The sequence below is a fragment of the Vipera berus genome (genome assembly GCF_964194415.1).
Source record: "Vipera berus genome assembly, chromosome: 1".
NCBI lineage: Eukaryota > Metazoa > Chordata > Lepidosauria > Squamata > Viperidae > Vipera > Vipera berus.
Window position 1 is genome coordinate 294,335,236 of NC_138202.1, and position 17,763 is coordinate 294,352,998.

Below are 17,763 nucleotides of genomic sequence, written 5' to 3' on the forward strand. Positions count from 1 at the left end.
CCCGGACTGGTTGGGCATCCCGCTTGACCTGCCGCGGGGCCGCTCTCCGGGTCTCCCTGCCCGTCTCGCAAACCTCAAAGCCACGGGCAAGGGAGGGGCAGAGCGCGAGGTGAGAGGAAAGCCAGCGCCGTAGGGCCCGAACTGCGGCGCCTCTCCGAGAAAGTAAAGGGTGGGCGACGGGGCGGGCCGAGGCGGCAGAGACAGCATCCAATGACCGGCCGGGAAAGCGGCCGGGGGCCGAGCCCGGCGCGTCGCTATCCAATGACCGCGGACCAGCCGAGGGCGGGAGTAAAACGTTGGGAGCTGGGAGAAGTGGGAGAAGGCGTAGAGTCCGGAGTCTGGCGGCGAGTTGTCGGCGGAGGTGCTGGTGTTGGCTTTTGCTCTCGCTCCGGCACCCGTTATACTAGCTGCGTAGTCGCTGCGCGGGAGCGCCCGGAGCTTTCGAGGAGTCCGGAGGGAGAGGACCAAGCGTAGGAGCCGACTTTCTTCGCCCGCCGGCCTCGAGGAGAACTTCAGCTGGACCGCGGAGCTGCTGGTGGCCAACAGGAAACTTTTCTGGAGCAGCCGGAGGAGGAGGCAGAGCTCCGTCGCCGTCGCGCGGCCGGGCTGCTCCACGCCGGGCTCGGGGAGTGCGAGCGGACTTGCGAGGGCTGCCTCGGCCCTGGCCGCGATGTCCCTGGCCACGGGCGCCGCGGGGCGGAGGCGTCGGGCTGTCGGTGGCGACTGGCCCTTGGCCGAGGGGTGGCTGCTGCTCCTGGCGCTGCTGGTGCTCCCGGGGACGCCCGGCACGCGGGCTTTCGTCTGCCTGCCTTGCGACGAGTCCAGGTGCGAGGAGCCCAAGAACTGCCCCGGCGGCGTCGTCCTGGACATCTGCGGCTGCTGCTTCATCTGCGCCCGGCAGCGCAACGAGAGCTGCGGCGGCTTCTTCGGGCTGCACGGCGCCTGCGACCGCGGGCTTCGCTGTGTGATCCGCCCGCCTCTCAACGGCGATTCTCTCACCGAGTACGAAGCGGGAGTCTGCGAAGGTAAAACGCGGAAGATCGTGGTCTCGCTCCGGTCCGCGGAGCAAGATAACCGCTCCGCCCCCGCGCGGACCCAGGAGCCCGAAGCAACGCGTGGCTTGGTACGGTTGCAGGGCTCTGCCCCGAGTGGAAAAGGGCCCTGTGAGCTCCCGGCTTTATGCTTATATCGCCCTCCCGAGTCTCTTTCCCTCCCCCCCAATAGCGGCGCTTCAGGTTTCCTTTCCAGCCTCTCCATTTTTCCCGACGCACAATCGGGGTGTAATGCAGCTGTAACTACCTTGAAAACCGCTCGCGAAATTCAAGGAAAGGTGGTAGCTTCTTCGAATCTGGCGTGTTCGTAGCTTCCATCTCTTCTCTCCCTCCCAAGAAATATTTTCCATTTGTCTATGTCATGCATGTATATATATGTGTATATATATATATATATATATATTCTCCACTATTTAAAAAAAAATAAAGAGGAGAGGGGAAAGGCGCTGATAGTGGTGCGCGCATGTTTCCAAGGACTGAAGGGTGTTTGGTTCTCCCGTTTCCTCTTTTACGCCGCCACCGCCACCCCCGCGCCTTTTTCTTGCTGTTTTCATAGGTGTTAGGTTTCAAGATGGATTTTAATTGGACCGCAAAAATAAAGCGGCTTTTTGTGGTATCAGTACAAAAATGTTAATTTGGACCTCAGTTCGTTGCTCTGACTTCGCTATTTTCCTGCTGGCTTTTACAACCCAAATCATGAGCAGGCTTACCTGAATGTAGATGGCTATAATCGACTGACTTTTCAATCCATATGTATAAAGTTGTTGGTTACTGATCGTGTGTCAAGAGGAACTCAACTTTTACCTAGTTGTTGTGCTGAAGGGAGTCCTCTTTCTTAATAAATGTATTTTCAAAACATTACTGAATACAAATAAGCTGTTTATTCAGAATTATTTTGGTGTTCTGCTCCCAAGTGGGTTGAAAAGACTAATTGCCCAATTGCATACTTGTATGTTAGCTAGGATGGGGGGAAAACCCATCTTGTTTTCATTTCTATAAATAGGAAGAATGTTGTCTGTGTGTATTTGTGTGTGTGTATCACATTTTTCATAATTATTCTTTATAATTAATATAATTGGAAAAAAATAAATATTTGTCTGCTAGTTGTCTGCCCAAATTGTATGTGAGAATTCAGTCTCTCTGTTATAACTTTTCATTCGGCAGTCTAAGGGAATATAGTGCATATGACAATGAGAATTTTTTATGGAAAATTCCTTTTCACTTCCCTCCCATAAGAATGGCTTCTTTCTGTGATCCACAAGAGGGCTGCACAGAGCTCAAAAATTCCTCTGAAAAAAAATGGCAGGAAAGTCATCTAAATGCTCCCAGCCATGCATAATTTAAAGAATTCTTAATTCCCTTTTATCCCTAAAAATGTCCAGATTTATTCTTTTGGGTGGCCACTACAGTTTATTTTAACCTTAGTTTTGTAACTAACAATTCCTTTTTTTCTGGTACAGAAGTATAGTTTAATTGGCAAGGTGAGAGCTATCAGAATAGACTTATCAGACTTTTAATAACTTGCTTGGAGTTGTGATTCCTTTGCATGGAGGTTTTAAACTAAAGGAGTTATAAGCATGTTAAGCTGAATGAAATGGCTTTCATGAAAAGTGCATGTTTATCTGTAATCATAGTGAATGTTTATACAAATTCTGCCATAACACCTCAGCACTCTACTTCATTTTAGTTCAGAGGGTTTTGACAGTTTTAAGAATTGTTTAAAAGTAATGTATTTGATTGCTGGACTTCAGCTGTTACTCTGTATCTGGCATTCCCCTGAAGCAAATAGCACAGGTAATCTCTAGAGATGACACTTCAGGCAGTAACAGAAATGTAATATTTATCCCAGCTTTTCCTGTCCCAACGTCTCCAAGAATACAACCTGCAGAAATTAGTCAAACTATTTCCAGATAAATAGCTTACCTACATAACTCTAGTTTCATCTTCAAAGCTTTAAATGATGACTTTGGCTAAGCTCTTGGTAATTATAGCTAACTTTGGATTTTGCAACATATATGATTGAGCTTGTAGATAAGAATGTTAGTTTTGAAGTCTGTTGATAGTTCCAGCAGTTACATTAAAGTTGGTGGATGAATTACTTGCTTTTCATCTACTAATTAAACATCTTTCAAAATTGGGAACACTCTTGTCATGAATATTATGTGTGGATAAAAGCCTGTTTACCTCAAAAGAATAGGTCTTGTGTTTCCACAGAGCTTCCTCTTTGAGTCAGCTTATTCTGTTATAATTTTTGTGCTGAAATGACCCCTACTGGTCAGTATGTATAACTTTTAAAGAAATCTTCGAAGGATTTCGTGACATTAAACTATGTTTCTTTATTCAGCCAATAAGTTACTGTTTAAGACAAATATGTATACTTGCCTCAGATCTAGTGAAAACAGGATTTTTGAGACAGGAATGCTGAACATAATTGAAACTATTTAATATGCTGGTAGTTTAATTAGAGAGTGATGATTTATGCTACATTTGCTTTACATATTTTATATAAACATGAAATAGCATCTTTCTGCCAATAGTAACTGAATAAGCACAAATGGCAGCTGGGTCAGATTCCAGCAGCTGTTAATGTTATTGTTACAGTATTTTGTATGCTTTGTGTGATCAAACATGAAGAAAAGGTGTTCCTTATTGGCATCTATAATTTAATTTGCTAACTTGTTGAAAAAAATATACTTTTTGTGTAAATGACTTTATATTACTAGTGATAAAAGAATAACCTTATTCCCTTAAAAAATGATATTGAATGTGGGAGAAACCCCCGCTCAAAGAATAAAAGCTGTTTAATTGATTTTAAAGCCCAAAAGATTAAACAACCAAATAAAGTTTCTCAGTGAAACATGTATCAACAGAAATTGAAATAATTTGCCATGACTTTCATAAAAATACTCCGAATTTGGCCCAAATACCCTATGAATAAGGTTTAGATTTTTATCCCAATCATTGAAATCATAGGGTCCTTTGTACAACTTGTACATTCCCATAATTCAAAAATGAAGGTTAGAAAAACACACACCATATCATCTGGAAACTTGCAGAGCCTTTATTGCATAAAAAAGTAAGTCTTGGATGCATTTTTTTTAAATCACAATATGAGTATCCATTCTTATTATTTGAGCAATGAATGTATCAGCTGGTTTCCAGGTTGCGTCATCACATTCACATTTTCCTACCTAGGAAAACTTAAGTTCCACTCTTTAACCTGGAAATTGGCTATGATCAACAGAGACAGTCCACATATTCAGAACTTGTTTTCTTCACTTTTAATTGGATATATCCAGGATTCAATTACGTTTTTATGTCATAAATTGAATCCTCTTCCTTTTGGTAAAAAATTGGTATATGTTGCAACATTCCTAAGGCTGAGCCATACATAATATGCATCAGTAATACAAAATGTATACAAACTTGGATATTGAAAAATGATATAAAAGTAAATGTGCAGATATTTGAGTTACATAGCTGTTAGAGATCATTGGACTGAATTAACATTGTGCCTGTATTCTGCAGTCTCCCATTAATTTCCATTTAAGACAATGTAACTATAGATGATGCAATTCTTTTCTCAACATATCTACCCTTCATTTTAATGAATGAGTCACTGTTATGTTCAGATAACAGAGCTGTAATTTTCTTTTTTGGTAAAATGATAATGTATATGTTTGATCTGTTTGATTTTCCTTTTTTTTTCTTTGAGAGAGGCAAAACAGATGTCATTTTGGCTTTCCCTAAACAATCTTGGAAACTTAAGTAGTGAAAACAATAGTGATTCATATACCACTATTATAATTAATAGGAAAAATGGAGATCTGTAAAGTTGATGAAAGTCCTAGTTGTATCTTTATCCTTATAATAGAATTAGATTTAGATTTGTTTTGTGCTGAACTCTGCAAATTTGTTTATGTTACCATAGTTAGTTATTTCTAAAGATATACATAAAATGTGAGTTATCAAAATTCTATGGGTTTAAAATATTGCTAAAGTCATTAAACATTCTGCAATTGTGAATGCATTCTATTACAAATGACTGCTGATATGGCTGTCCTTAAGCAAAAAACATAGATAAAGCAACCTTTATTTTTTTAAAAAAAACTGGCAGGATTATGAGGCAGCCTGTTCAGGCAAATCTGTTTGCTATGAAATCATTCTGGCTTAAGCTCTCTGCATCTTTTGTGTGAATATTACTTGCAATATTTAGAACATTTTCAGGCTTTGAATTGAATGTTTAGCTTAGTTTTTTTTTCATTCTCTTTGCTTGTATTCACTTGTAGTTGCTTTTTATATTTAATTTTCAACATGCTTATATGGGGTTTAATGAACTCCCCATGTTCCCATTTCTTCCCCATTGCACTCTATATCATATTCCATGAAGGAATTGTGCGAAACGTAAGAGTTAGTCCTGTGAATGTAATATTGGTTTATATTATAACGGTCATGGATCATTGTGCCCCCCCTTCTGGCCACTTTGTTTTGGCAGACTAATTTTTGTAGCTCCTTATGTTTACTTTAGTTGTAGAATAAAGTTATGGAAACTAAAAGAAGGATGATGGACATGAATATTGTGTACTTTTATGATTTTAAATAAAGTTATGTTAAAAGGCTGCTCCAACTATCATACAGTGGTCTGAAGAATATAATACATCTTTCTGTAGTCCCTTATACAGCACACGTATGATCTGGAGGCTGGTTAGACTTCATGTACTAGTTTGTATGTTTAATTCACCCTTTTTCTATTCTTAGTCAATTAAACTGAATATTCATAATATTCATAATAAGAGAGAGAGAGAGAGAGAGAGAGAGAGAGAGAGCGCTATTTGAAGAGTACAGTAAAGTAGGAAATGAGAATACCCAGGCAAATTGTCCCTAGTTTTATGCATAACTGTTGTGCTTTAGAATGATCTTTATTAAAAACAATCAACTGATAATATAATAAAAGTTGGACCAGAGAAGCCAAAGCTATGCAAAAGTAAAGGGCCAAAAACACAAAATGGAACAGTAAGAACATTTTTAAATATAAATTGCTGAGACATGATAACAAAGGAGTGAACAGGATGCTCAAAGAGAACAGAGGATTGCAGAGAGTTCTTTGCTTCTGTCCCTACCATGAAAGATATGGGAGAAATACTTGAGCTTGTATTAATTTTGTCATGAGATAAATTGGAACTAAAATAAGGTTAACACAGTTAACACAGAAAGAAGCTTTAGGGTGTCCTGATAGTATCCACTGCAGAATTCCTAAGAATATAAATGTGAAATTGCTGACCTCTTAGTAAAATATATATAATTTGTCAGTCAAATCAAGACAGAAAGGTAGCCAATATGACAACCAAAAGGGATCCAATTATAGGTCAATCAGCTTAATAGATTCACGGCATTGGTAACCCATGTAGGTAACACGTGGTCGAAGTAAGACAGGGGAATGAGACACTCTTAGGCCAGCCATCCTTTCAGTTGTTTTCATTTCTATTGACCATGGTATCCTTCTGGACTTGCTGAAAGAATTAGGAATAGATGGCACTTCTGCAGTAGTTCTGTTTTCTGAATATTGGTTCTACTCAAAATAGAAAGGTTTTGCCCTTTCCCAGGACCATTCCTTACGAAACAGTTGGGAGAGACAAGCACAAAGTGAAGTGTTATTCAAGTTTGACCATATGATATCTGTATATTTGCTGATAAATATCTTCTAATTGAATTCAGAGTGCTAGTTGTTACATTAAAAACCTGCATGGCAACTCCAAGACTACTTCCCCAAATATTAATTTTTGCTCCAAAATATTAATTATATTATTTTTTGCTCCAAAAGAGGCAGTAGGGCTTGTTTTCTGGTTAGGGCTTGTATTAGGGGAATTACGATATTAAATGCATCCATCTGACTGATGATCTTAACTGGGACTTATTTTGGGGGTGGGTCTTATATTACAAGCGTCCTGAAAAAATCATGCCAGGACTTATTTTCCAGTTGGGTCTTATTTTCGGGGAAACACGGTACCTGCTCTGAGGGTAATCCAGCTATCCACTGAAATTGGGAACAGAGGCTATATTAAAAACTCTGCTGTTGAAGGAATATCAACTTCAGGGACTCTGGTGTCAAGTTTCTCTATGATGGTGATACTTTGGAAAAGCCTCCTGGATATAAGAACTATCCTTCTACATTCCCAAAGAGCCCTGAAATCCTGGCTGGTTTAGAGGTTAAATTATTCCCAGGCATAATGGAGTGGAAACAATTAATGCTGATTTTCTTTTTAGGCTTTTTAAACTTTGGGTTTTGTATATATGACAATAAAATACTCAGAGACTTTTTCACTGGAGTTGTATAAAAACATCAATAAAATAAATATCTTGTTCGCTCTTGCCCTAGTTGTGTCCCAGTGAACAATTGCAATGTGCTCTACATGGAGTTACCCTTGAATAGTATCCAGAAGCAGCTGCCTAAGAAATTATGAGCGCATGTAATACCAAGGATGGTGCATGTAATAACTTTACGACAGGAGCTACATTGGGTCCAGTTTGCTTCTGGATCCAATTCAAAGTTACCTTTAAAGCTCTATAACAGGGGTGTCAAACTGCCGGCCTGCAGGCCGGATGCATCATAGCTAAACTGTGCCCACGCCATTGCCGGCAATGGCAAAAAAATCATGATACATTGCGACACGTCACGTGACATTGCGAGTTTGACACCCCTGCTCTATAAGGCATGTGGCCAGGTTAACCATCTCAGCTTTATCACATCAGCCCATGATTGGTCAAGTATGGAAGATAAGTTATGGACCAAATCAGTTAAAGAATTTCAATTGGTGGGATCCAGGAAGAAGGCTTTCTCTGCCATTGCCCCCACCCTCTGGAATACCCTCCCTTCAGAGGTGAGGCAGGCCCCCACTCTCCTGGCCCTTTTGAAGGAGTTTGAAGACAAGGCTCTTGCCAACTCACACAGGGCTCACTGAGGATCACACAACCCAGGGGTAGTTGGCTTTTTGATGGCCTTTCCTTCACTTTTAACTTATTTTTGTTTTTATCTAACTATTTTATTGCTGTTTCATATTTTTATGTAGGTATTTATGCTTTTATTTGTACATTACCCAGAGTCACTCCGCAATTGAGATGATTTGTATCTAAATTTGAGAAAGAAGATAAAATAGTGAACCAAAAGGAGAAAAAATAACTTAGCAGATAAAGAATCATATCTTCTGCAGGATAATCAGCAAGGATTCTGCAAGGAGAAATCTTGCCTCACCAAACTGTTAGTTTTTTAGAGGTGTCAATATTGTGTAGTTGGATTTTCAAAAAGGTTCTGGTAAAATTTCTTACTGCAGGCACTTACTGCAGTAAATTTAGCAATGATGGAATAAAAAACCTTGTTATGGGTGATAACCAGTTAAAAATCCAGATAGCAAAGAATAGAAATAAATGGCCAGTTTTCTTAATGGAGGGAGAGGTGAGTCCCACAAAGATTTGTGTTATGTCCAGTGCTTTTTAATTGCAAGAAAATGATCTTGTTTTGATGCAAGCAGTGAAATAGCCAAGTTTATGGATAACTTCATATATGTACTGTTGAGATCTGAACTGTCTGAAACTAATCTTTTTAGGGTTGAAATGGCTATTTCAGTGAAGACATCAATTCAGTATGTGGCAGCTGTGAAGAAAGCAAATTGCACGCAGGGATCATTTGGAAAAGAGCTGAAAATAAAATTGCAACATTGTCATGTCCTCATGAAAAATTATAATATGTCTGCATCTGTAGTATTATATATAGTTCTGCTACATTTGGCTGAGGTTGTAATGGAGCTGGAAAAAGTAAAAAAGAGAAATATTCAGAGGTTTAGACACCTTCCTTATAAGGAAGCACCTTTCTTTTCATAGTCTGATTCCCAAACTATGTTCTGTGGCAGCCCAGGGTGAAATTTTTGTGATGTCCTTTTGCAGTATCATAACTTTGTAATACTAAGGATGCCGTGAACCAAGAAAATTTGGTTGCTCTGATTAGAACAGAAAATGAATGGGGGGGCAACAATTAACATGTATAAACTCACACATATAGCATAAATAAAACAGTCTAGAAGAAGATTCTTTGCCTCTTCAGGACTGAAAGTTACTGCTCAGTCGGGAACCAGCTACCTACAAATACTGTAAGAAACAATGGTGGAGAAGTGTGACATTATTTTCTGCCTACAACATCTGGTTAACCATTGTTAGAAGTGAAATTTTTGATGAGCTGTGACCTAATCCAGCAGGGCTGTTGTCATTTTCTGTATGTGTGCATCTTTGTTCTTTCAGTCTATTAAGTTCAGGGTTCTGGCGTTCTTCCGGGTGGGAAGAATCCACCTGGTTGATATTTATTTCTTTTATGGCGGGTGTTTCCTAGTCAATATGATGCCTTGCTTTATATGGCAAAATGAATCAACATTTACTTGATTTACAGACATTCTAGGCATGGTTATGCAGAGATGATTCATACTTTACACAGGTGAAGAGGCAAATGGCTATTTACAAATCTTGGTTAATGATATATACTTACTTTCTTCCTGCTAGCTACCAGGATTCCTAAGAGTAGGTGCTAGTAATTTCCAGTGCATGCATGTTCGAGATCTGACAACATCCGGCAATTTGCAATTTTGAAAAGCAGAGAACAATCTCTCATCATGCTTTTTGCTGTTTACAAAATCCAGTAATGTTGTTTCAGTATTATTTTACATGTTTCCATTACACAATTGACTGTATTACTGAATTCAGCATACCCCTTAGTGCCATTGAATCTTTTGACTTTTAAAATCTTTGGATTGGAAGGATGATTTTCAAAAGTGTTTATATGTCACTCTCAAGTGAATGAATATTCCATATGGATTTATTCAGATAGCCAGTGAGATGCTTCAGTTGCAGTCATAATTGTATTCTCACTTCATTACTTTGATCCTTTTCTGTGATTCCATTTCAATCCATGTTATAAAAATGTTTGAAAGACTTCTATTCCTTTTCTGATTCTAATTGCAAGCATGTAAATATAATCTGAATTCAATATTGCTCTTCAGTGTCCTTAATTTCTGTCATGGAATTGCACAGCAGGTATCCAAATGAAGTCAGAGATACTGACACAAATTTGTAGTTTTATACAAATAAATACATTTACATCTATATTTACAGCAAATAAGATAGGCAAACAGGAGCATAAATCACAGAGCATACAGGGCACATAGAAGAAAAAAGATGGGGGAAAAGGGAAACTCCCCCTCCCCCTCCACACCCACAGCAACCAATCACAGTGCAGATTGACTAATACAGGAGCCAGCACTCTCCAACCAATCAACTATAACTGTGTGTTCTGACTCACTGCAGAACCCCACTGTTCCAGCTACTAAATTTAAATATCTGAACAATTTCCAAATGACAAAAGTCCCGTTAATTTCAGTGGGAATTAAGTACAACCAATTTATCTTTCCTACACTCTCTCTCTCTCACACACACACAAAACACACAAACAGACACACACACAATGTTTTAAAGAGAATTCTGATTGAAATTCTGACAACCAATAAGGGTTCTTCTGGGGCCCGGTCAACTAAAGCACCAATAATTCCTTTTCAATTTTGGAAAAGTTTAATAAATTGATGGTGATTTTCCCAAACTTGATGTCTGAGCCTAAGTACCATAACCTTTTTCAATGACTGACTCAGAAAATGACAGTGGCAGATGTTGATTGATGATATTGCTATTAACTGTCATACTGCAAACAGAGAATGCCAATATTCTTTCTAGTGTGATTTGATTCTCATACTAATATAGTCATTGTTATCAGAGCTGTGGTGGTGCAGTGGTTAGAATGCAGTACTGCAGGCTAACCCACTACTCACTGCCAGGAGTTCGATTGTGAACAGTTCAAGGTTGACTCAGCCTTCCATCCTTCCGAGGTCAGTAAAATGAGGATCCAGATTGTTTGGGGCAATGTGCTGACTCTGTAAACTGCTTAGAGAGGGCTGTAAAGCACTACGAAGCGGTATATAAGTCTAAGAGCTATTGCTATCAGAATTAACTGCTGATTTACCTTTAGTGATTTGATATAATTTCTCTGTGTAGCTCTTGCTTCAGTTTAATGTTCTGTACATTTATAATATGTTTCATTCATTTATCTATTATTGCTAGAATTGATGAGACAGAGACAAGTGTTAAGGCATGTTCCATGTATATATGGTAGTTATATAGCTAAGTATACCTTCTTAATGGGAACGTTGATATTTTGGGTAATTTGTAGTTGAATGGGCTTGAAAAAAAGGTCTTGACAAGATTCTGTCTGAACGAACTTGTTTTAATTTTTCATTACTATAATTCTTCTGAAAAAAATATTTTACTTGACTTTTAAAAATTTCTGTAATTGAAACTGTTTATTGATATTAATCTAATACTATTCATAATGACTAATATTACAAAGTGTAGTATTAGCTAGTATTTTATCATAAGACCCTTCAGCACTCCAAGAATCACTGTTAGATCGCTGAACATATTTGATCTTTTCATATTAAGATACAGAGCCAGTGAAATAAGCTAAACTGAACTTTTCTATTTAGCCTACCTGTCTTGCTGTTAGCAGATAAAAAAGCAGTATAATTTCTCTGCCTTGAAAAACATCCACCTAATGAATATCTGAAACTACTATGTAATTTAATAGTTTAAATATCACTGGTGATAATGGGTTTTCTGAAAAAAATATCATTAACCCAAATGGCTTGAAATTTGATTTAACATGCTTTAATTGCGCTTAGTTTTTAAAGTATTATTTTATTTACTTACTTACTACTTACCAATAGACAAAATGCAGCAGACAGAAATAGTTGAATTGAAATAAACTTTTAGAGTTCAATCCTGTGCATACAGGTGGTCTTCATTTAATAACACATTCAGTAACCATTTGAATTTGTGACAGCACTTAAAAAGTACTTAACAAAAGTCCTCAAAGTTCCAACTGCTTTGTATTGTCACAGTCATGTGATCGCAATTTCTTATGTCCTCTGCCAGTTTTCCCCAAGCAAGGTCAATGAGGAGGCTAGTAGGAAGTCAGCTGCCAAAAAAGCCACACAGTGCTAAGCTGCATTAGAATCAAGATCACGTGAAGTACTAATACCACTTTACAATGCCTTGGTAAGGCCACACCTGGAATACTGCATCTAGTTTTGGTCACCACGATGTAAGAAAGATGTTGAGACTCTAGAAGGGGTACAGAGAAGGGCAACAAAGATGATTGGGGGACTGGAGGCTAAAACATATAGGGAACGGTTGCTGAAATTGGGTATGTATAGTTTAACAAAGAGAAGAGTGAGGGGTGACATGATAGCAGTGTTCCAATATCTCAGGGGCTGCCACAAAGAAGAGGGAGTCAAGCTATTCTCCAAAGCACCTGAAAGCAGGACAAGAAACAATGGATGGAAACTAGTCAAGGAGAGAAGCAACCTAAAACTAAGGAGAAACTTCCTGACAGTTAGAACAATTAATCAGTGGAACAACCTGCCTCCAGAAGTGGTGAATGCTCCAACACTGGAAGTTTTTAAGAGGAGACTGGACAGCCATTTGCCTGAAATAGTATAGGGTTTCCTGCCTGAGCAGGGGATTGGACTAGATGACCTCCAAGGTCCCTTCCAACTTTATTATTATTATTGTTGTTACAATCACATGAAGTTTAATGACCCCCAGTGATTTGCATAATAACACTGATAACCTGGAATTGCCAAAAATGCTGTTGCTAAGCAATATAGTAAGCAGTATAGCAGTATCAACTCTGCTCCAGTCTCTCTGTGTAGCATACTCTAGCAGCCCACCTGTTCCTGATCTCATATTTTCTCTCCTAGATGTCCAAAAGCTACCAATATTCTTGGCTACTTCTCTGCTCATCTCTGAATCACTTTGGGCAGAATCAAACAACTGCAAAACACGCAAGCTTTTGATTCAGACACAAAGCAACCCAAACCTACTGTTTAGTGCATTGAGCAGTTTGTGTTGGACTTTTCTCTGCATTCATCTGGTCCTGGCTCTCTGGATCAGGACTTTATCAAAAGGGATTATAACTGAATTGGGATAGTCAGAATGTTTTTGAACAATTAATCTGTTCCTTTAGAATTTACTAAGTCAATCAGTCAACAATCAGTTATTGTTTTCACCACTGGTCTTAACAAATAAGATAGAACCTGCACAGAAGTGACCAAACATTAATAAAATACACTAAAACAGGGGTCCCCAACTTCTGGACCATGGCCCATTAATGGGCTGTGAGGTGTTTGTAACTGGGCCTCAGAAATGGTGGGTGCACCCAAATCCCCACGAGCAGCAGGCAAGTGCATTCACACGTACTTGATTTGCATGAGCGGTGGGCCCGTGTGCATGCTGCTTGCGCAAATGGAGCTGTGCATGCTTGCTGGCTGCTCACACACAACCATCTTCTCTCTCCACACCCTCTGTCAGTCCACAAAGCTAGAAAGTTTGGGGAACTCTGCACTAAAATGTTTAAAAATCTATAAAAATATTAAAATGGTATTACAGAAATAATATATTAGAAAATATTAGGAACCTTTAATAAAATATTCTCTCTGTTTAGCAGCAGCCCATATAAAACTTGCTAATTTCCATAGTACTATTTTCTTACCTAAATTAATTATATATTCAGTTTTACATGAATCATGTTGAAATGATTTTTATATCGAGGAGCTCCAGAATTTTCTACACACTGAAGTGGAAATAGGGCAGTACGATAAGTAATGTGTAAAATCTTCTATAATTTCTTTGGAGCAAGGAAACTGGAATATATGTTGGAAGCTCATATAGGATATTAAGAAATTGGCCCCCTCTATTTGCTGACGCAATTTACTGGAACATAGTCTTGTAAGTGTCTCTTGAAAGGATGACACTAAAATTTGAGATAATGTCCGCATTTGATTTTGGTTTTATTAGGTACATATCAATAAGCACTTAATTTTATATGATAATATAAACAATTTGGGAGGGGGAACAACGGTATCCAGCACCTTTTCTAAAAATAATACATTATAATCAGCATTATTTGAATTTTAAAAGAATTCTGGAGAAAAACCGAAAGAATGCAAATGATTGGATAAAAATATAAACCAACTAGTGCAGGAAGGAGTGAAAAAATTCATTTGCTCCAGGAGGCATCACATAATGAAAGAAATCTAGCCCAATAATTAAATGTCCTTACAATTGTTCTAACTTTAATTATGTGTACACCAATTTCAGCATAGAGAAAGGGGGTAGAGGTACCATTAGGTACACCTAACATAGTTCTGAGGAGCTTGATTTGAAAGAATTCCATATTATAAAGAGGTAGAAATTTTCACAACTCCACTGCTTATGAAAAGTAAGGAACTAACTTGTTTTTTGGGAAAAGTTAGGATTGGAGGAGTATGTTGACCTCTATCGTATGCCAGAATTTTATTATTCCTGACAAAGCTTTCTCTGTTTTTATTTTGGGGGCATGATAATGAGAGTGTCAACTATCCGAAGCACTGAAAACAATACCCAAGCATCTATAAAATATTATCTTTCCTAAAGTGCAGCTCCAGAACTGGCGAAAGTATTAGAAATCAGAATCTAGTGAATGTAGAATAGAGTCCATTTATTCATTGTTCATTTAGCACTTGTTCAAACATTGATTTTGTTTCTTAAATCTGTCTTGTTTACAGAATGATACAATATAAGCTGTCCTTGAAGCAGTAGTTATAGCACTCCTGTGGTCATATGATTATGGTTTGGGTGCTTGGCAACCAGATCATACTTACAATGGTTGCAATGCCCTGCGGTCACATGATCACCATTTGCAACCTTCGCTGCTGGCTTCCAATTAAGTTTGGTTGTAGGGACGTTGGTTTCCAAGCACCCTAATGGTGATCATGTGACCACAGGGATGCTCCAACTGCCAGAACTGCCATTTGCTAAGGGGGAAGGGAGCCCTGTGTTTTGAGTTTGAAGTTAGTGAGAATCTTTGTACAGGAGAGAGCAGCTAACACTAAATGTCTGGGATTGGAAGAGGCACTTGCAGGCCGTATCATTTTAGATTTGGAATTACCTGATGAACTCTCTGTCTTGAAGCAACTGACACAAGAAGATCATCTAATCTGCAGCTCTAGAAGTTTGTATGGAAAAGGGGGCACCATTATGGGTAAGAAGGAAAATTAGAGTGTGCTGCTAAGAAGTTGGTAAAAATTTACAATTCAGGCAGTTCTAGATCAATGCAGAAGATAAAAAATGTTGGTATAATCATTTTGAAATGGTGGTACATATATCTACTGCTTCAAAGCAAGCAAATTTAATAATAAAACGAATAATAAAAATATATATAATTTGCCTATATTGCAGAATAGATTTGGAAGCATAGAAGCAGCCAGGATCATTAAGAGGACAGTACCTCATTTCCTATCTTCTGTACTTAAAAGTCAGCATCAGTCCTCCTAGAAGCTGGAAAGTCAGGCAAACTAGAGCATGAGTTATCCTTTTAATCTCTGGCTTCCCAGAAGCAAAGGCAAGATCCGAGGAAAGACATGGATAGAGCGACTTTGGATTCATAGGATGGCTCTTTTGAATTCCATTACATATCACTTATTATATTGGTCAGAAGCTGGTTCTAGATTACCAGCTCTTTAGACTGATGGGGTCACTCGCTTCAGACATATACAGGCAGTCCTCAACATATGACCACAATCAAGCCCAAATTTCTGTTATTAAGTGAGACATTTCTTAAATGAGTTTTGCCTCATTTTACAACTTTTCTTGCCACAGTTGTTAAGTGAATCACTGCAGTTGATAAGCTAGTAACCTAGTTGTTAAATGAACCTGGCTTTCCCATTGACTTTGCTTGTGAGAAGGTCACCAAAGGTGATCACATGATTTTGGGATACATCAACGGTCATAAATGTGAACAAGTTGCCAAGCATCTGAATTTTAATCACATGATCTTGCGGATTCTGCAAAGGATGTAACTGTGAAAAACTATCATAAGTCACATATTTCAGTGCCATTGTAACTTTGAATGGTCACTAAATAAACTGTTGTAAGTCAAGGACTACCTGTATCAATACGGCACCATACATAATATGCTATAATTTTGTAGTTCCCTACCGATTGGCAGCTATCATATGAGTGTTCTATGTATGATTTGTACATCCAACGATTTAGAGAAGGGACTTACTGAATTTTTATTTTCGACTGTCCACCCAAATAATGTTTCCTTTTGCATTAACAAAATGTAACTGGATTTGGGTAGACTTCATGCCTTTGGATAGTTATTTCTGCAGAATCAGCTACTAAGTCCACAGACAAAGCTATGGAATTGTGTTTTTTTAATTTTAATTTAAATTTCCCAAACCCTTCTACTTATTCTTCTGAAGAGAGAAAGCACCTTATCCCCCAAAGAGTCTATTTATTCTGTGGTTTGTATCCAATACTACTTAGGTAAAAAGTACAGGCCTTTGTTGGTTTCCTATAGTAGAAAATGAGAATTAGGAATTTATGAGTTTCTAGCTCTCACTTGAGTTTGTTTTCCAAATTGTATCAAAACCTACCTGGATCAATCACATTTAAATTTGGCTGTTTACAAAGTTTTAGTTTTAATGAATGTTATGGTGGCTTCTAATCTTGATACAGATACCTTTTGTAATAATAACTCCATATTGTTTGTAAGATTTCTTTTCATCTTTGATTTGAGGGATCACTGGGAAAAATATATCAACGCTAGATAAGGAATTCAAGTGAGTGAGCTGAGTGAGCAGCTGATATTGCTTCAGGGTCCATAACTGAGGTGGCAGATTCAAATTTATTATCTATTTTAATTTACCTGGAGGTCAGAATGTCAGAGAATGACTACTGGTTTATTGCATCATAGGTTGATTGAAATGATAGCATTGTCTTGAAAATACCTCCATTAAAACCATGTAGACCTCTTTCACAGGGAATAGGATTATCAAATATCTGGAACAATAGCAACTTCTTATTCAGTTGAGATGACTTAATTGCTACGTTTTACAATACAGTAGTCCTCAGAATGGTTTGGATTTTTGTATTTTCTATTCTGTTACAAGTATTAGGAATGCAGTTTTTAAAGAAGACACCCAGAGTTCTCAAATTTTGATGTTAATTGGAAGAGTCCAAGTTCACATTTCTTTTTAAATGTGGTGCAATGATAATAATGTGAACTGGGATATGCGGTTATAGAATCTTGTAATAGGAGTTTTAAAAATGAGTTTAATATTTGTATTGAGATGCTTTGGTACAGTATTTGGCAAAAAAAGAGAATTAAATAAAACAAATCAATAAGTTACCAGTATTATAGTTGTTTCATTTTGGTTTTTAGATGAAAACTGGGATGATCAGCTACTTGGATTTGAGCCTTGCAATGAAAACCTCATAACAGGCTGCAATATAATCAATGGAAAATGCGAATGTGATACTATTAGGACCTGTAGTAATCCCTTTGAGTTTCCAAGCCGGGATACTTGCCTGTCAGCTTTAAAAAAGATTGAAGGTAAGTCAGTATTCATTAGTAAATGACTTCTGTATTATTTATAGCATAACACCTTAAATATCTAATATCTAATTGGCTATAAATCACTACATATTTGTTGGCAATTGTGTCAGCAAAGTTATCATATGCTTGTTGGCAACAGTTCTAGCAAATGAAGTATTTATTATTTACTAATAGGTTTCAAAT

The 17,763-nt window shown here is 38.1% G+C and overlaps 1 protein-coding gene across 1 annotated transcript in view; it reads left to right on the forward strand.

Annotated features, from left to right (window-relative positions):
* The first annotated feature begins 304 nt into the window (after positions 1 to 304).
* CRIM1 (cysteine rich transmembrane BMP regulator 1) overlaps positions 305 to 17,763 on the forward strand; it is a 146,792-nt gene continuing 129,333 nt past the window's right edge. The window contains exons 1-2 of the mRNA XM_081331327.1: positions 305 to 1,025; positions 17,407 to 17,577. Coding sequence (XP_081187453.1) covers positions 671 to 1,025; positions 17,407 to 17,577 — 526 coding nt within the window. The 5' untranslated portion in view covers positions 305 to 670. The remainder of the gene's footprint in view (positions 1,026 to 17,406; positions 17,578 to 17,763) is intronic.